This window comes from Primulina tabacum, chromosome 5 (genome assembly GCF_025594145.1).
Source record: "Primulina tabacum isolate GXHZ01 chromosome 5, ASM2559414v2, whole genome shotgun sequence".
NCBI classification, from domain to species: Eukaryota; Viridiplantae; Streptophyta; class Magnoliopsida; order Lamiales; family Gesneriaceae; genus Primulina; species Primulina tabacum.
In genome coordinates, this window is record NC_134554.1 from 20,472,513 (window position 1) to 20,488,116 (window position 15,604).

At 35.7% G+C, this 15,604-nt stretch overlaps 1 protein-coding gene across 1 annotated transcript; it reads left to right on the forward strand.

The window, feature by feature from the left end:
- The first annotated feature begins 9,351 nt into the window (after positions 1 to 9,351).
- On the forward strand, positions 9,352 to 15,077 carry LOC142544921 (putative magnesium transporter NIPA1). Its single transcript, XM_075651939.1, has 9 exons — positions 9,352 to 9,715; positions 9,846 to 10,036; positions 10,907 to 10,963; positions 11,522 to 11,612; positions 11,700 to 11,860; positions 12,530 to 12,657; positions 12,751 to 12,888; positions 13,580 to 13,672; positions 14,783 to 15,077. The coding sequence occupies exons 2-9, from the start codon at positions 9,910 to 9,912 to the stop codon at positions 14,957 to 14,959; spliced, it is 972 nt and encodes a 323-aa protein (XP_075508054.1). The 5' UTR covers positions 9,352 to 9,715; positions 9,846 to 9,909; the 3' UTR covers positions 14,960 to 15,077.
- The last annotated feature ends 527 nt before the right edge of the window (positions 15,078 to 15,604 follow it).

Here is a 15,604-nt window from a genome sequence, read left to right on the forward strand (position 1 = left end):
CCTTTATGATCCTCTACATATATAACAACCATTAAAGATGAACACTTACAACTCTGGGATGATCTTGAGGTGGAGAATTCAATTCTAGCTTCAAAATGAGAAAAAAGAAGAAGAAAAGACCACTTGAAGGAAGAATTGTTGTTTTTCTCTCGTGTTTTTGCTTTTAAAGAAGCTGGTTCAATTGTGAAGATGCTTAGAAAATTCGAAACTTAGCATTTCATATACTCAGCGGTGCTCGGGCAGTAAGATCTTACCGCTCGGGCGCGGAACTTTCTGCCAAAATTCTAAAAATGTCGTGCAGTGGCGCTCGGTTGGTAATATTCTATCGCTCGGGCGCGGACCTTTCTGTAAAATTACTGAATTTGTAGTACAGGGGTGCTCGGGTGGTAATATCTTACCGCTCGGGCGCCAAACATTCTGTCCCTGCACACAGTTTCATCAAAGATCGCTCCAGAAACGTCTCTTCCCTTCATAATTTGAAAAAGTGATAAAAATGAAAGTTGTAGCCCTATATCTTGCATCTCCAATTGGCTTCATGTGATTTGAAGGTGGAGTAAAAATATATGCTCATTCTCCCAACATGTGTCAGTGCAGGAACGACGATAAACACTACACATTTCGGGACGAATTTGGCCTTGTTTCCCAATGGATTTGGACAAAACTTAAAACACAAAAGTTGTATTCCTACTTATTGGATTTCTAATGGAATTAGCTTCATATCAATATGATTCATATTCAAATACTTATGCTAAAAACCGTAAGAACTGCCATATTTTTCATCTCATTTCCTGCATTTCCATACCAACTTCCATTGCACTACTTTATCCACAAATCTTACTATTAACTTCTGTTGTTTGTTATACCAATTCAGGGCTAATAACTTTTTTTCTCCTATTTCATCCTAATGTACTTGAGATCGACATTTTCTACCTTATAATGCAGTATACGGTGCCATTTTATTCCAATAATTGACTGATAACTATTGTTATATGTAAATTCAGCCAATGGTAGTTTACTGTCCCAACTGCCTGGAAAGTCAATAGTACATGACCTCAACATATCTTCCAATATCTGATTAACTTGTTCTGATTGTCCATCAGTTTAAGGGTGGAATGCTGTACTAAATGCTAGTCGAGTTTCCATAGCTTGATGTAAACTTTTCCAAAATGCAGACGTAAATTTGGGATCTCTATAAGATATAATAGACACTGGGATGACATGAAGCCTTACTATCTCTTTGATGTATTCTTCAGCATATTAATTCATCGGGTAGGTGATCTTCAACGGAAGAAAGTGAGCTGATTTTGTGAGCCGATCGACAATAACCCATATAGCATTGTATCCTCTTTGTGTTCTTGGCAAACCAAAGATGAAATCCATTGTAATATGTTCTCATTTTCACTCAGGAATGGGTAATGGTTTCAGGAGTCCTGCTGCTCTTTGATGTTCAGTCTTGACCTGTTGACAAGTTAGACATTGTGCAACAAATTGAGCAATGTCCTTTTTCATATCTGGCCACCAAAATAATGGTTTTAAATCTTTGTACATTTTCGTGCCTCCTGGATGAATCGAATAGGGTGTAGCACAAGCATCTATAAGAATGTCGGTTCTTATCGTTCCTTGTTTTGGCACACACAATCTACCTCGATATGTCCACATTCCTTCCTCATTCAATTCAAAGTTCAAATTTCCTTTTTACTCATCTCGTTGTCTCAGCTGTTGTAATTCATTATTTGCACTTTGTTTGGCCTTGATTCTGTCTGCAAGTGTTGGTCGAACCATGAGGGATGATAACCGGATTGCAGCTCCCTTTGGAATAACCTCAATATGCAAGTTCTGTAAATCCCAAAAGATTTGTTCTTGTACTTGCATTGTGGTAATAGAACTGGATTTTCGACTTAATGCATCTGCAACAACATTGGTTTTACCTGGATGATAATTAATAACACAATTGTAATCCTTCACTAATTCCAACCAGCTTCGTCGTCGCATATTCAATTCTTTTTGCGTGAAAAAATATTTCAAACTATTGTGGTCAATGTATATTTCAAACCTCTCACCATACAGATAATGGCGCCATATATTCAACGCAAATATCACTGCTGTCAGTCCTAAATCATGTGTAGGATAGTTTTTTTTCATATTCCTTCAATTTTCTTGATGCATAAGCAATCACCTTCTCGTGCTGCATTAAGAGTGCTCCTAAACCTTGTTTTGAAGCATCACTGTATACCACTAAACCTCCTGGTCCTTTTGGAATAACAAGGACCGGTGCTGATGTCAATTTTTTCTTTAACTCTTGGAAACTGCGACACATGCTTCGTTCCATGCAAATTTCACATTCTTTCGTGTTAAAGCAATCAAATGCAATGATATCCTTGAAAATCCCGCTATAAAACGACGGTAATAACCAGCTAACCCAAGAAAACTACGTACCTTTTTAACAGTAGTTGGTCGTAGCCAGTTATTAACAGTTTCAATCTTGCTTGGATCCACATATATGCCTTTTTTTGAGATGATATGGCCCAAGCATGCTACTTGTTCAATCCAAAATTCGCATTTCTTCCATTTGACATATAAATGTTTATCCTTCAAAGTTTGAAGAACTAGTTTCAGATGTTCTCAATGCTCCTATACATTTCATGAATAGATGAGAATATCATCTATAAATACAATCACGAACTTGTCTAAACATGGCTTGAAAATTATGTTCATTAAATCCATAAAAGCAGGTGGTGCATTTGTTAGTCCAAATGGCATTACAAGAAATTCATAATTCCCATACCTGGTTCGGAAGGCAGTTTTTGAGATATTATTTGACTTTACTTTTAGTTGATGATAGCCTGGTTGTAAATCAATCTTCGAAAAGATAGCAGCTCTTTTTAATTGATCAAACAAATCATCAATTATGGAGAGTGTATATCTATTTTTGATTGTCACTTTGTTCAACTCCCTATAATCAATACATAAACGAAGGGTATCGTCTTTCTTCTTCACAAATAAAACAGGTTCACCCCACGGTGAAAATCTCGATCTAATAAATCCTTTAACAAGAAACTCCTGTAACTGTTCTTTCAATTCCTTCATTTCTGTAGGAGCTAATCGATAAGGAGATTTTGAAATCGGATGAGTTCCTTCCACAACATCAATCACTAATTCGATCTCTCTATCTCGGGTTAGCCTGTTATATCATCGGGAAATACCTCTGGGAATTCACAAACAACATCTGTATCTTTTAACTCGCGAATAGGTGGGTCAATAGTTAAAACAGATGCTAAATATCTTGACACCCCTTCTGTAGTAATTTACATGTCTTCATACAAGAGATTATTTGAAGAGGTAAGGATATACTTGCACTTGATACTATGAATGGTTCAGCTCCTATTGGCGCAAACTTGATCATTTTTATGCCACAGTCAATAGTAGCTCTATACTTCAAGAGCCAATCCATTCCCAGTATCACATCAAAATTGGCAGAACTATCTAATTGGCATACATCTCACGGCCTTGGAAATATCTCACTGCCTTGGAAATATATTGGACACCCTCGCACAATCTGATTTTTCTGTAATTCATGCCCGGAAGGTAAAGCTATAGCGAGTTGTGTCTCTGTTGGACTTGATGTAATGCTCAGTCTCCATACAAATGATTCTGAAATAAAGGAATGTGTGGCTCTTAAATCTAGTAAAACAATAGCAGTGATACCAGAAATCAAGAACATATCAGTGATCATCGATGTATCTGCATCCACTTCCTCTTTGGTCATCGAGAAAAGGCGTCCCTATACTTTCTCGGAACTTCCTAGACAATTTCTGGCGAGATACCCCGGTTTTTTTCAATAATAACAAACATTGATACTTTGCATACATTCACCGCCATGGGGTTTGCCACATTTAGGACAAGGTGGTCTGTCATGTTCCTTACGTGGAGAGGGACCCTTGCCACGGGGTCCCTCTGGTCGAGTACCTTTGCTATCGGTCTTTTTGCCTTGTCCTGTTCCTTAGCTCTTTTGAAAGTACTGCTGTCTTCGGTATTGCTTGTCTCTGTCAATGTCTTGTTCATCCTGTTTTGCCATAAGTGCTCTTTCCACCATCTCCCTGTATGTAACAGTTTCCACATTCGTACATCTCTTTTAATTTCAAAGCGAAGTCCCCGCATGAAGTGTTCACCCTTACTTGTGTCATTCTGTGCAATATATGGTACATATTAGACTCTAGCCTCGAATTGTTGTATATATTTAGTCATTGACATGTTTCTTTGCTTCAAATTGAGGAAATCGCTGGCTTTCTTGGCTCGTACATCTTTACTGAAATATTTATTGTAGAACATGGTTTTAAAAGTCTCCCATGTCAATGGTCTCGCAGGTAATGCCATTTTTGCACTCTCCCATCATATTCTTGCATGTTTTGTTAACATAAAGATGACACAAGTTACTTTGTTAGCATCTTCCATATGGAGGTAGGAGAAAATGGACCCCAATGATTTAATCCATTCTTCTGCTAATTCCAGATCGGTGCTTCCCATGAATTCAGGAGGATTCAGACGTCGAAAGCGATCATACACATCCGTTTGAACATGCCCTTTTCTTGGTACTTGGATTTGTGCCTGCTCATGTGTCGTCCGCTGCATTTCAAGTAATTGTTGTATCTGATCGCCATGAACTTTCGCTTGTTGTTGGAGCAGCTGAGCAAAATCATCTGTAGGTCGTGACGCACTGCCTTCACCTTCGGCTGCTGGGGCCTTGCCCTTAGATGACTCTCCTTCATGTACCTTGCATTTAGGTTGCATCGTCTTTTATCCTACATGTAGGTCACGTAGACGCACATAACTTAACATAAACTATGAGATACAAAGATACTTACTTATCGAGTTCCCCATGTGTGGATAAAGCGCAGTGTTTTCCCAGTCGAAGAATCGTGGGCTCTCATACCATATAACGTGTAACACAATTTTTCTATACTTGACATGATTAATGATACATATACTCGTAATCAAAATAAGGTTTGAACGATATACCTATAATATGAAGCAATTGAAACAAGATGTATCAATTTGACGGTTTATAAAAAAATTTGACATGAAATCCCTACATTTTTGTATAAGCCAAAAACTCAAGCAACAACATCTACACATACGTATAATCATATTTTCATATACAAAAATGCACCGTATCGTTATACATATAGTAATAAACATCGTGAAAATTGTTTCAAACCCTGACATAAAATCCACTATAATACATATGCGGAAAATATACAATAAGATGTCTAGGTTCATGTCGAGGTAAGGCACGTCACAAGCATCCATTGGTGAACCGACATCCTATGCATCTTCATTACCTAACCCTGTAATACATGAGCTACGTGAGTTTATAAAACTCAATAAGTTTTCACTTATACATATCAATATGCATCGAATGATTATACATATCAAGTCGTGATCAACAATGAATCTTTAAACCATGTTATACAATATCATATACTCATGTTCATTTCTGTACTTGAGCCTCATTAGTTGACATGTACTACTATGCTTGCTTTATTATATAGCTACTACTGTGATGGAAGTCAGGGTGCCCTGTGACAACCACACGCCTCATGACCATATATATTGACCAATAGGTTTGGTGGACTTAAAACCACCCATGATGTCAACAAGCTCATATATCATATAAAGAGCAGTCATTTTCCTTTTCTTTCATGTTCATGCTCATGACATAGCACCTATCTTCAATATTCATGAATTTCTTTCATATTTAGTACATAAAAATGGAATATGGTGCTATGTTTTCATCAATAATATACTAACAATGTACACATAGCAATAATCAAATGAAAGCATTTGAATTTCATACTATATTACTCATGTATTACTTCAAGAACATGCCAAATTACAGTCCAAGCGTACGAATACTGGTTTGAGACAATGTTTCGCTCCTATACTGTCAAATATGTCAATAATTCAGACACTATGTCTATACTAGGTGAAAGTCATCCCTTTATAATCCTCTACATCTACTACAAACATTAAAGATGAACACTTACAACTCTAGGATGATCTTGAGGTTGAGAATTCAATTTTAGCTTCAAAATAAGGAAGAAGAACAAGAAGAAGAAAAGACCACTTGAAGGAAAAATTCTTGTTTTTCTCTCGTGTTTTTGCTGTTAAAGAAGCTAGTACAATTGTGAAGATGCTTAGAAAATTCGAAACTTATCCTTTTCATATACTCAGCGGCGTTCGGGCGGTAAGATTTTACCGCTCGGGCGCGGAACTTTCTGCCAAAATACTGAAAATGTCATGCAGTGGCGATCGGGCGGTTATATTCTACCGCTCGGGCACGGAACTTTCTGTAAAATACTAAATTTGTAGTACAGGGGCGCTCTGGCGGTAATATCTTACTGCTCGTGCGCCGAACATTCTGTCCCTACACACAGTTTCGTCAAAGATCGCTTCAGAAATGTCTCTTCCCTTCATAATTTGAAAAAAAGGTAAGAATGAAAGTTGTAGCCCTATGTCTTGGCTTGCATCTACAATTAGTTTCATGTCATTTGAAGGTTGGAGTAAAATGTTATGCTCATTCTTCCAACATGTACCAGTGCAGGAACGACGATACATACTACACATTTCGGGACTATTTTGGCCTTGTTTCCCAATGGATTTGGACAAAACTTAAAACAAAAAAGTTGTAGTCCTACTTATTGTATTTCTAATGGAATTGGCCTCATATCAATATGATTCATATTCATACTTATGCTAAAAACTGTAAGAACTGCCATATTTTTCATCTCATACTTGTTCTTTTTATTTATCGTGATTGACGGCCCTACCCCGTCTACACTGGATCTGTTCCCGGGCTACTTTATCTACACATCTTACTATCTTTATTTAGACAAATATTCATTCTCAATATACCACGGACAATATATAAATCATATTCAATCTCACTATCGATACCTTAATCAACATGTGAAACATAATGAGCCAAATAAACACATAATAAATAACATAATCACATTATTATTCATTTGTACGAGTAACCGGGAATTACACCTAAAAACGTGCCACAAATATGCTTTATTTAGACCATATTGTTTTGTTTTGTTGTTGTTGAAATCGTGTTTACTTGGACATTCACTTATAATTGGCAAAAAATTTCTGGCCCAGATAGTTTTTTATGTCCAAACTTCTTGCAGTGAACCAAATATGTTCTGACTTATTGGGCTTTGTCAAATTTCAGGCCCACCACCTTCTCAATAGACCCAATCATACTTACACCATGCTCATGGGCGAGAGCCCCATCTTGTATGCGTGTAGTCATGTGTTCCTTGAAAGTGGTGTGCATCATTGTGCGAGTTTCATGTACTACGCAACTATTTCTTGTGTATTAGAATGTCAACAGCATTCAACATTTCCTCAAACTGTATCTACAGTTCATTTGACATAGAAGCGAGTATATTACACTTTAACTTGTATACTATGGTCCCACCATCTTGCATGCTTTGTCAGTTCAGCAAGAATGACATTAGTATGTATGCTATTTTATCTGAATTTAGAACAATTTTCCCAGCCAATCTTGAAAATTAGTGTTCGGTTAGCTTGTTTTAATAATAGCAATGAACTATGCGACAAAATCATAAATATACTGATATGGAAACAAAATAAACGTTACCGACTATTTTAAAATATTTTGTAAGACGTAAAATATGGACTTTGGTTTTTAAGAATTGCCTCCCACTATTTTGACATTTTCACCACCCTCTGATGAAAAACGAGAAATCCAATTTCCTTAGTGACTACGAAAGGCCAAATTATAAAATTATGATCCCGAATAATATCATTCAATCATAACTTCCAAAAGGTAGAGCCCAATTGCAACCTTTACGTAATTTTGTCTCACTGTTTGAGGAGGGTCCAATAATATGATCTCATTTCTCTTCACGTGTCGAGCCCGGCCATCAATGTTGAACCTTAGTGGACGGTCGCCATGAGATCGCCCAATAATATGAGCCGAAGTCATGGGAGTTCCACGTGGTTCACATCAAAGATGTTAATGGGAGTCACAACTTTCCGGCGTCCAGGCCTCTCTAATAATATGAGCCAGACATTGTCTGCGGGTAGCGTTCATCATGTAACCACCGTTGATTGAAGGCAATGAATTAATAAACTTTCTTTTAATTATCATTTTAATGGGCTTGATTTAAATTTTGGATCTCATCCAAAATGAGAGATTTTAATTTTAAAAATTTGTCTCATCATTAATTTTAAAACCCGTGCCATGATTGTTTGTATGATTGTCATATTAATGCAACACTTTTCATTATATTAATAATAACGCATATACTGATTATTTATAATATATCACATGCATCATAAATAATAAAGGATGATCGATAATCGAGAGCTAATTGATCCGTACAAGCCACATACGATGCATGTCCATAACCTAGGTAAATTCAGGGATGAAAATGTAATATTACATAAGCTTCCAATATTTTACACATATTCGATTTTCAAAACTCCTTCCGAGTATCGGGCCCACTGTCTTCAAACCTTGATCTCCCACTAGTTCTAATATTACATAAAATATTCATGACACATTGTGATACAAATTTAGGGGGTGGGTCCGGACCATAAACCATGTTCACTTACCAAAAATTACAACATGTAAAAAATCTTAACATACACCTAGCACATTGATCATGGATCTCGATCATCTTTTTACCGACACAACTCGAAATCGATCAACCCAAGTTACAACAAAAAACTCTCTGCAAATTTCTAGAATTTTAACTTAATTATGTCGCATATTTCTACTAGATTTTTCATTCTTTCCTTCATGTTATATACATATTTATTTCTTGTAAAAATGTTTATTCTAGCTCATAATAGCAAATTAATTTGGTTGCTCATAAACTTTTCTTCAATTTGTTAAGTTAATTTATTAGTTTTTGTAGCTCACTGAATGAGAAGTTTGAATCAACGACCGATTCAGGCTTGTTTTTAGGAGTCATATTTCAAATCCTGTTATGATTTTATGTCTGACACACCCTTACAATTTTATTACAAACAATAGGATTACTCTTAACTATTAAGTAATACAACATCACTATCAGTCCATAGAATCTATTGCTCCATTAAAGAGAAAATTTCAATTTCATAAAACGCTTTCTGTGTAACTATCTATCAAAACCAAGTGAACCATCTTATTTCCAATTCAAAATATTGAATGACATTCCCTTCAAAAAATATAACCTTGACTCTGAGATAAATTTGTCAGTGAAAACTACACATAATAATTTAACACCTTGTTTGAAACCAGCAGAGCAAGAAGATGCGTTTAAGTTCAAAACGCGGGATTTGAGATAACCTTAAATTGTGGAATGTAACTGACATGCCGTTTGCTTTCAATTGTCATGCGCTCTCCAACCTTTCATCTCTTTTTATTCTCTCTCTTCTAAATCTGGCATTTCCATTTCTGCGCAGAGATTGATCGAGAAAAAAGAGAGAATTTGATATTTTTTTTAGTTGAAAAAATGAAGTTTTAACATTTTTTACCGAGAAAGATTTGAGATGAAGGATTTTACCATGACAGCCTGAACCCATCTGTTAAAATTTCTTTATATGTTGTTACAAGATTTATTTTTCTGGGGAAAAACAAAAAAGACTGGAACTTCAATCTCAATCCGGGCGCCCACATGCAAAGAAAGCCAAGAAGGTTTGTTTTGTTTTTTTCCCATTTTCTTGCTGAAGTTTTGTCTTGGAATGCTCGTATTTGATTTTTTTGAGCTTTTATGTTTTGGTCATGAATTGCATGATGTTTGATTATGATGTATGGGATTTTTCAGTGCAGGGGATATATAGGCTTTGGAAGATTTGGTACTTTGATTCTTTCTCTCTCCATTTTGATAAATGGTGGGAATATCAGATAACATCAGGGGACTTGTCTTAGCCATTTCTTCGAGTGTATTTATTGGGTCTAGTTTCATTATAAAGAAAAAGGGGCTTAAAAAGGCTGGGGCTTCCGGAACTCGAGCAGGTTGCTTTCTTTACTAAGTATATGTTCTGTTGTTCCATTATTTTACTTCTATTCGTGGAATTATAATTTCTTCATGAAATCTTTAGTAACCGAATATTGAGTGCTTGCAGATGATTTATGTGAAGTCATGTGAAAACAAATAGAGGGTTATAAGAAAGAAAATAGGTATATGTCTTTAACATTTATCACATTATATGGTAAAATAAACAAATCACATGATCACATGTTGGATACCTACATAACTGTCATATATGAATAATAGAGTGAATCAACGCATGAACGTAAATAAATTCTTGACACCGGTGCTGGTTGTCCTAAAACATGTGGTAGGCATTGGCTATTATCAACCTTAGTGTTTTTAGAGCTTATTTGCATCATTCAGAGTTGAATACTATAGCTTATGTATGTTGATAGGTAATAGGGGTTTAAAGCGTACTAAGCCACACGTGTGCTAAGGAATCAAGGCAAATACAGAGGCTCACATCTTACCAAAATGTTCACTAAGAAATCACATTTTATAATTGAGAATATATTATACAAATATATATCTAATAAGAACTTCACCTTCCATTTAACAAAAATAAAACTAATATTAATTAGTGCACAAGAAAATATGAAATACTGTAACAATGAGTTTCAATTAATACATAATCTTTTATTGGAGACGTGCTTAAAATGGACGTTGATCCTTTAAGGCGCACTTAGACAGGTGCTTCATAGTTCAGGCATGCACCAAATTGAAGGGCCGCACATTGTCTTATCCTGGGGAACCAAGACAATGCCTTGACCTTAGACACTGCTCTTTTAATATTTTATTGTAACTGTCTTTTCTCATGCCGTTGTAATGATGAAAAGATACTCTTTTACCAGGTGATGGAGGCCATGCATATCTGAAGGAACCATGGTGGTGGGTGGGGATGATTACTAGTAAGATATTTAACTTCTAAATATTCATCAAACTGGAATATGCATTGTACCTCTTCATCCTTCAGCAATTCCTTTATGTTGTGCTTTGTTTGATAGATCTGAAATGATGAATCTCCCATTACTTCATATCCTTTAACTTGCTTGGAAGGACAAAAAATTAAAGTGAATTTCAAATTCATTTGATATCAAGTTATGCAATTTCAATAGTAATTATGGTGGATTTCAAATATACTCAAGATAAGTGTCGTTTGAAATTCAACCCTCAAATCCTTTCCAAATCAAATCACTCCCTCTAAATTAAATTCATTATTCCATATGCAACTTTACTATGCAACCTTACTGTAATAATTTCTTCTCATAGATATTCATTATATATCTATGTTTCATTGATTTTATGTTGTATGTCTGTGTCATGATGCATCATTCATGTTAAACAAACCTGTTAAATTATTTGATAACTGCATCTTTTTGCTATTTTATTGTATGTTTTAGACTTGGCCCACAGCTAACAGCATTCTTCATAATCGAATTTGACCCAATCACAATGTATATATATAGTGATCGTTGGGGAGGGTGCAAACTTTATCGCATACGCATATGCTCCGGCTATTCTGGTTACTCCTTTGGGAGCTTTAAGTATCATATTCAGGTGTGGTTACGATTTTAGAATGATCTTACAGAAGCCAAATCTTTTTTTCTTCCCTTGATTGAGATTTTTATGTAATGTACGATACAGTGCAGTGTTAGCTCATTTTATATTGGATGAAAAATTACACCCGTTCGGTGTTGTTGGTTGTATTCTGTGTTTGGTGGGATCTGTCGCCATTGTTTTGCATGCCCCCTTAGAAAAGGATATTGAATCTGTCAAGCAAGTATGGCATCTAGCTACAGAACCAGGTATTTGACGGTTCTCCAGAAGTTTGATTTAACTTGCACTGATGCATCAAACGATCTGATGCTCGCAGCTTCTTTTAGAATGATACAATGGTGGGACGTCCTTTCTTGTATATTAACCAATAATCCAAATGAGTGTCCAGTTCGAAGAAATTATACCGCATGTTCTTATAGTTTGTTATGACCCATTGATGTTTGTCTGGTTTTTTTGCACTTATATAAGAACTCATAACATGAGATGAGGAATATCGGGTTGCCTAAATTCTTATCTATCTGTCTTGTTCTCTTCCACTTTTTTGTTTTAATTTATTGAGTTTAGCAAGCTCGAAATTCTAGATAGCAATGAGGTTTTTATCATTGATAGCGTATAGGGTCGAATCCATGCCCCTAGTTGAATTAAGAGTATTTTTCATTTTTCAATATATGTTGAATGCTTCTTTCGCATGTTGCAATTTGGTAATGTTACTTAGGTAACAATTATCAAACAATCCTCTTACCCAAAATCAAAATCCTAGTTTCTTAACAGAGGACTCCAAAAATATAGTTGAATACTCTAATATTGTACTCAATGGCCTAATGTAAACACTTACAAATGGCAGTCTGTTAATTAGAAAAATATGCTTCATTTTTTCCTCAACATCATTCAACAAATTAATTAATCGAATTTGACAGGTTTTGTTATCTACACCTGCACAGTGTTATCTCTCGCCGCCATTCTAATTTATTGGTTTGTGCCTCGATACGGACAAACTCATATGGTTGTCTATATTGGAATTTGCTCTCTTACAGGATCTCTTACGGTCTGTCTATTTCCAACTACGCTTTCATTTGTTGTCGAGTTATCTTGAAGCCGACAACTCTTATCACTACCTTTTCGCCTTTTTCATATGCAGGTTATGGGTGTTAAAGCAGTGGGAATTGCTTTGAAACTGTCATTTTCTGGATCCAATCAGTTTATATTCTTCGAGACTTGGTTTTTTACTATCTATGTCATCATTTTCTGCATTATGCAGCTGAACTATCTTAACAAGGTATGTCATTTAACATTAAAACAGTACTTGTCTACCTAAAATTTATGATTGATTGAAGGTGTTTCAATTCCCTCCTTTTCGCCTAAGCATTTGATTTATTTATTTGCTCAGTGGCACCACCTTCACGCACACAATTTTTTTTCTGGTTGGCACTGTGGTGCCAGAGATGGCGTCGCGGCGCCTTGCTCGCACAAATGTTTGCACTGTCTTGGCGTTTGGGGAACAGAAGTGGCGCCCCAATGTGTTGATGTAAATGCACCTATATTTCTGGCATCTTCAATCAGATTTTTCACTTCCACTGGTGGACAAACATAAACTAAGATTTGGACATATAGTTGTTACTTAAAACATGAACACCATAATTATGACAAAACATACCTAATAAATTAAATGGAGAAAATTAACTTACACTGAACTTTGTTCAAGAATAGATGCAAAATTTGCCACTTCTGTTCCCTTTTATGCTTTTTGCTCGTTGAGCTGTAAAGCCACTGAATCTCATATGATGAAACAGTTGCTACTTCTAAACAATGGTAATGTATCTGAATACACACATGCTTGGCGAACGTAATTAAATTCTACAGTTAATTGAATTTAGTTATCTTGGTTCTATGCTTTGACAATAATTGATTTGTTCTCACTTGTGGCTGTCTGAAAAGTTTGAAAGCTAATTCTTTGTTTGCCCTTGCAGGCATTGGACATCTTTAACACAGCTGTTGTTTCCCCCGTGTATTACGTCATGTTTACAACCCTCACCATCTTAGCTAGTATGATAATGTTTAAGGTAAGACAATATGTTCTTCGTTTTCTAAATGTTGGTCTCTGTCTTTAATTCTTCACCCTTTAAACTATATTTCTGTTGGATTCACATATTGTTACAACCACAATTAAAGAACTAAAATTATATTGCAAATGGAATTGAATGCTTTCCCAGAGACAAACTCTGTAAACAAAATCCCAGCCACTGCTAGTTAATTCCTTAGCCTAAGCTAGTAGAAAACACTCAAAGAAGATAAAATAATGAATGGAACACCTCTCTTTCTTCAAGTTTTGTTCCCTTCTCCCCTACATTTGGATTCTTCCCCGGCTTGAAATTCCTGGGCCTAAATCTAATACATTAGAGCCCATAAGAATATTGAAGCCCGTAACACATATCGTCCTGCGAAGTTGATAGTTAACAGTAAGAACGTGCCACGAACACCTAGATATAGGCAAAATACAACAATGAACCTTTCCAAATAATCCTTTCAGTATAATATCTTGATCAAACTGAATATAAGAAATTTTTATGCGGAAACCGAAATATGACCCAATAACTATAATTTCAATATTGAACCTAACGGAAATCTTGACAGACTAAATCCAGGCAATCATGGATATTTCCTGAAGTCGAGGACTAACGTTGCACTGTTATAAGAGGAAATACCAATTTGATATTTGTTGAAGCATGTTATTATTGCAGGATTGTTCAGTGAACTTACTCTCTAATGGCACCAACATATATGAAAATAAGTAATTTATCACCTTCATCGTCCAAAACTATTGGCAATATGATTTTGGTTGTGAAGGTTTGCATATTGGAGATATACACTGTCCTCCTACTCTTACAAACCACAATGCAGTTTTTTTCACCCACTAAACTCTATCGACTCCTATTTCCACATTTTGTTTTTATTCTTTTAGTTTTTTCTTTTGTACTGATTTTGAAAATATCGAAGTATCTTGTATGCCACGATTACTAGTCTTGATAATAAACACGCTTGGATCCAGACTCATCCAACCATATTTCTTTTAATATGAGTTGATCATGGCTTCTGTCGAATCTCTAGATTTGAATATCCTATGACCTATTAAAATATTGGACTTATATGTGGCATTGTTATAATGAATTTAGGAGTGGGATTCACAAACTGCTTCACAAATCGTCACTGAACTCTGTGGTTTTGTGACCATCCTGTGTGGAACTTTTCTCCTGCACAAAACAAAGGATATGGGAGGTAGCCCAATGGTGTCATCCCCTGTATTTCATCCTTCGAACCGAGAGTTAAGTTCGAGGCACGGCGACATTTGATGTTCCGCGACACAGTTAGTCTGGAAAACAAACATGCTTGATTCTAGAGAAGCTCGCCGCTGCAGAGAATGAGATGACAGTTTTGTTCATTAGAGAACCTGAATGTGCACTTAGGTTGGTTTCCTGCACAGAAAAGTTCAAATTGCATAGTTGGTGCAATTAACACCCTAAATTCAAAGAATCTTGGATATTAAGCCTCTCCTGCCCCCCGACCCCCCATCCCGCCACCTAGGTTCTGAACTATACAAGAATTAAGTGTAGATGAGTATTAATTACAAGATAGGATTTATCATTGATTCTTTTGTAATTTTTTGATGGGGTGTACACTAATGCTGTCTTTTAAATTATAGAGCTCAATTTGATGAAACTTTCGAGGAGGTTTACATTTTATTCTTGCGTTGACAAAACAATTTTGTGTGAGAAATGAAAGGATCTAGTCTTGATCGTGAGTCAGAGACCATGTTTTATTTGTTCGTGGTATTTTTTGAAATTTATTTTGTCGAAATATGTTTTCTTGGATGTCATGAAAAATATGATTAGTATATGTTTCTCTTTGAAGTTGGTCTTTTATTGCATATATACATCATGTCATATAAAGTGATATAGGAAATTTAAAATTAATGTGTTAATTATAGTATAATAAAA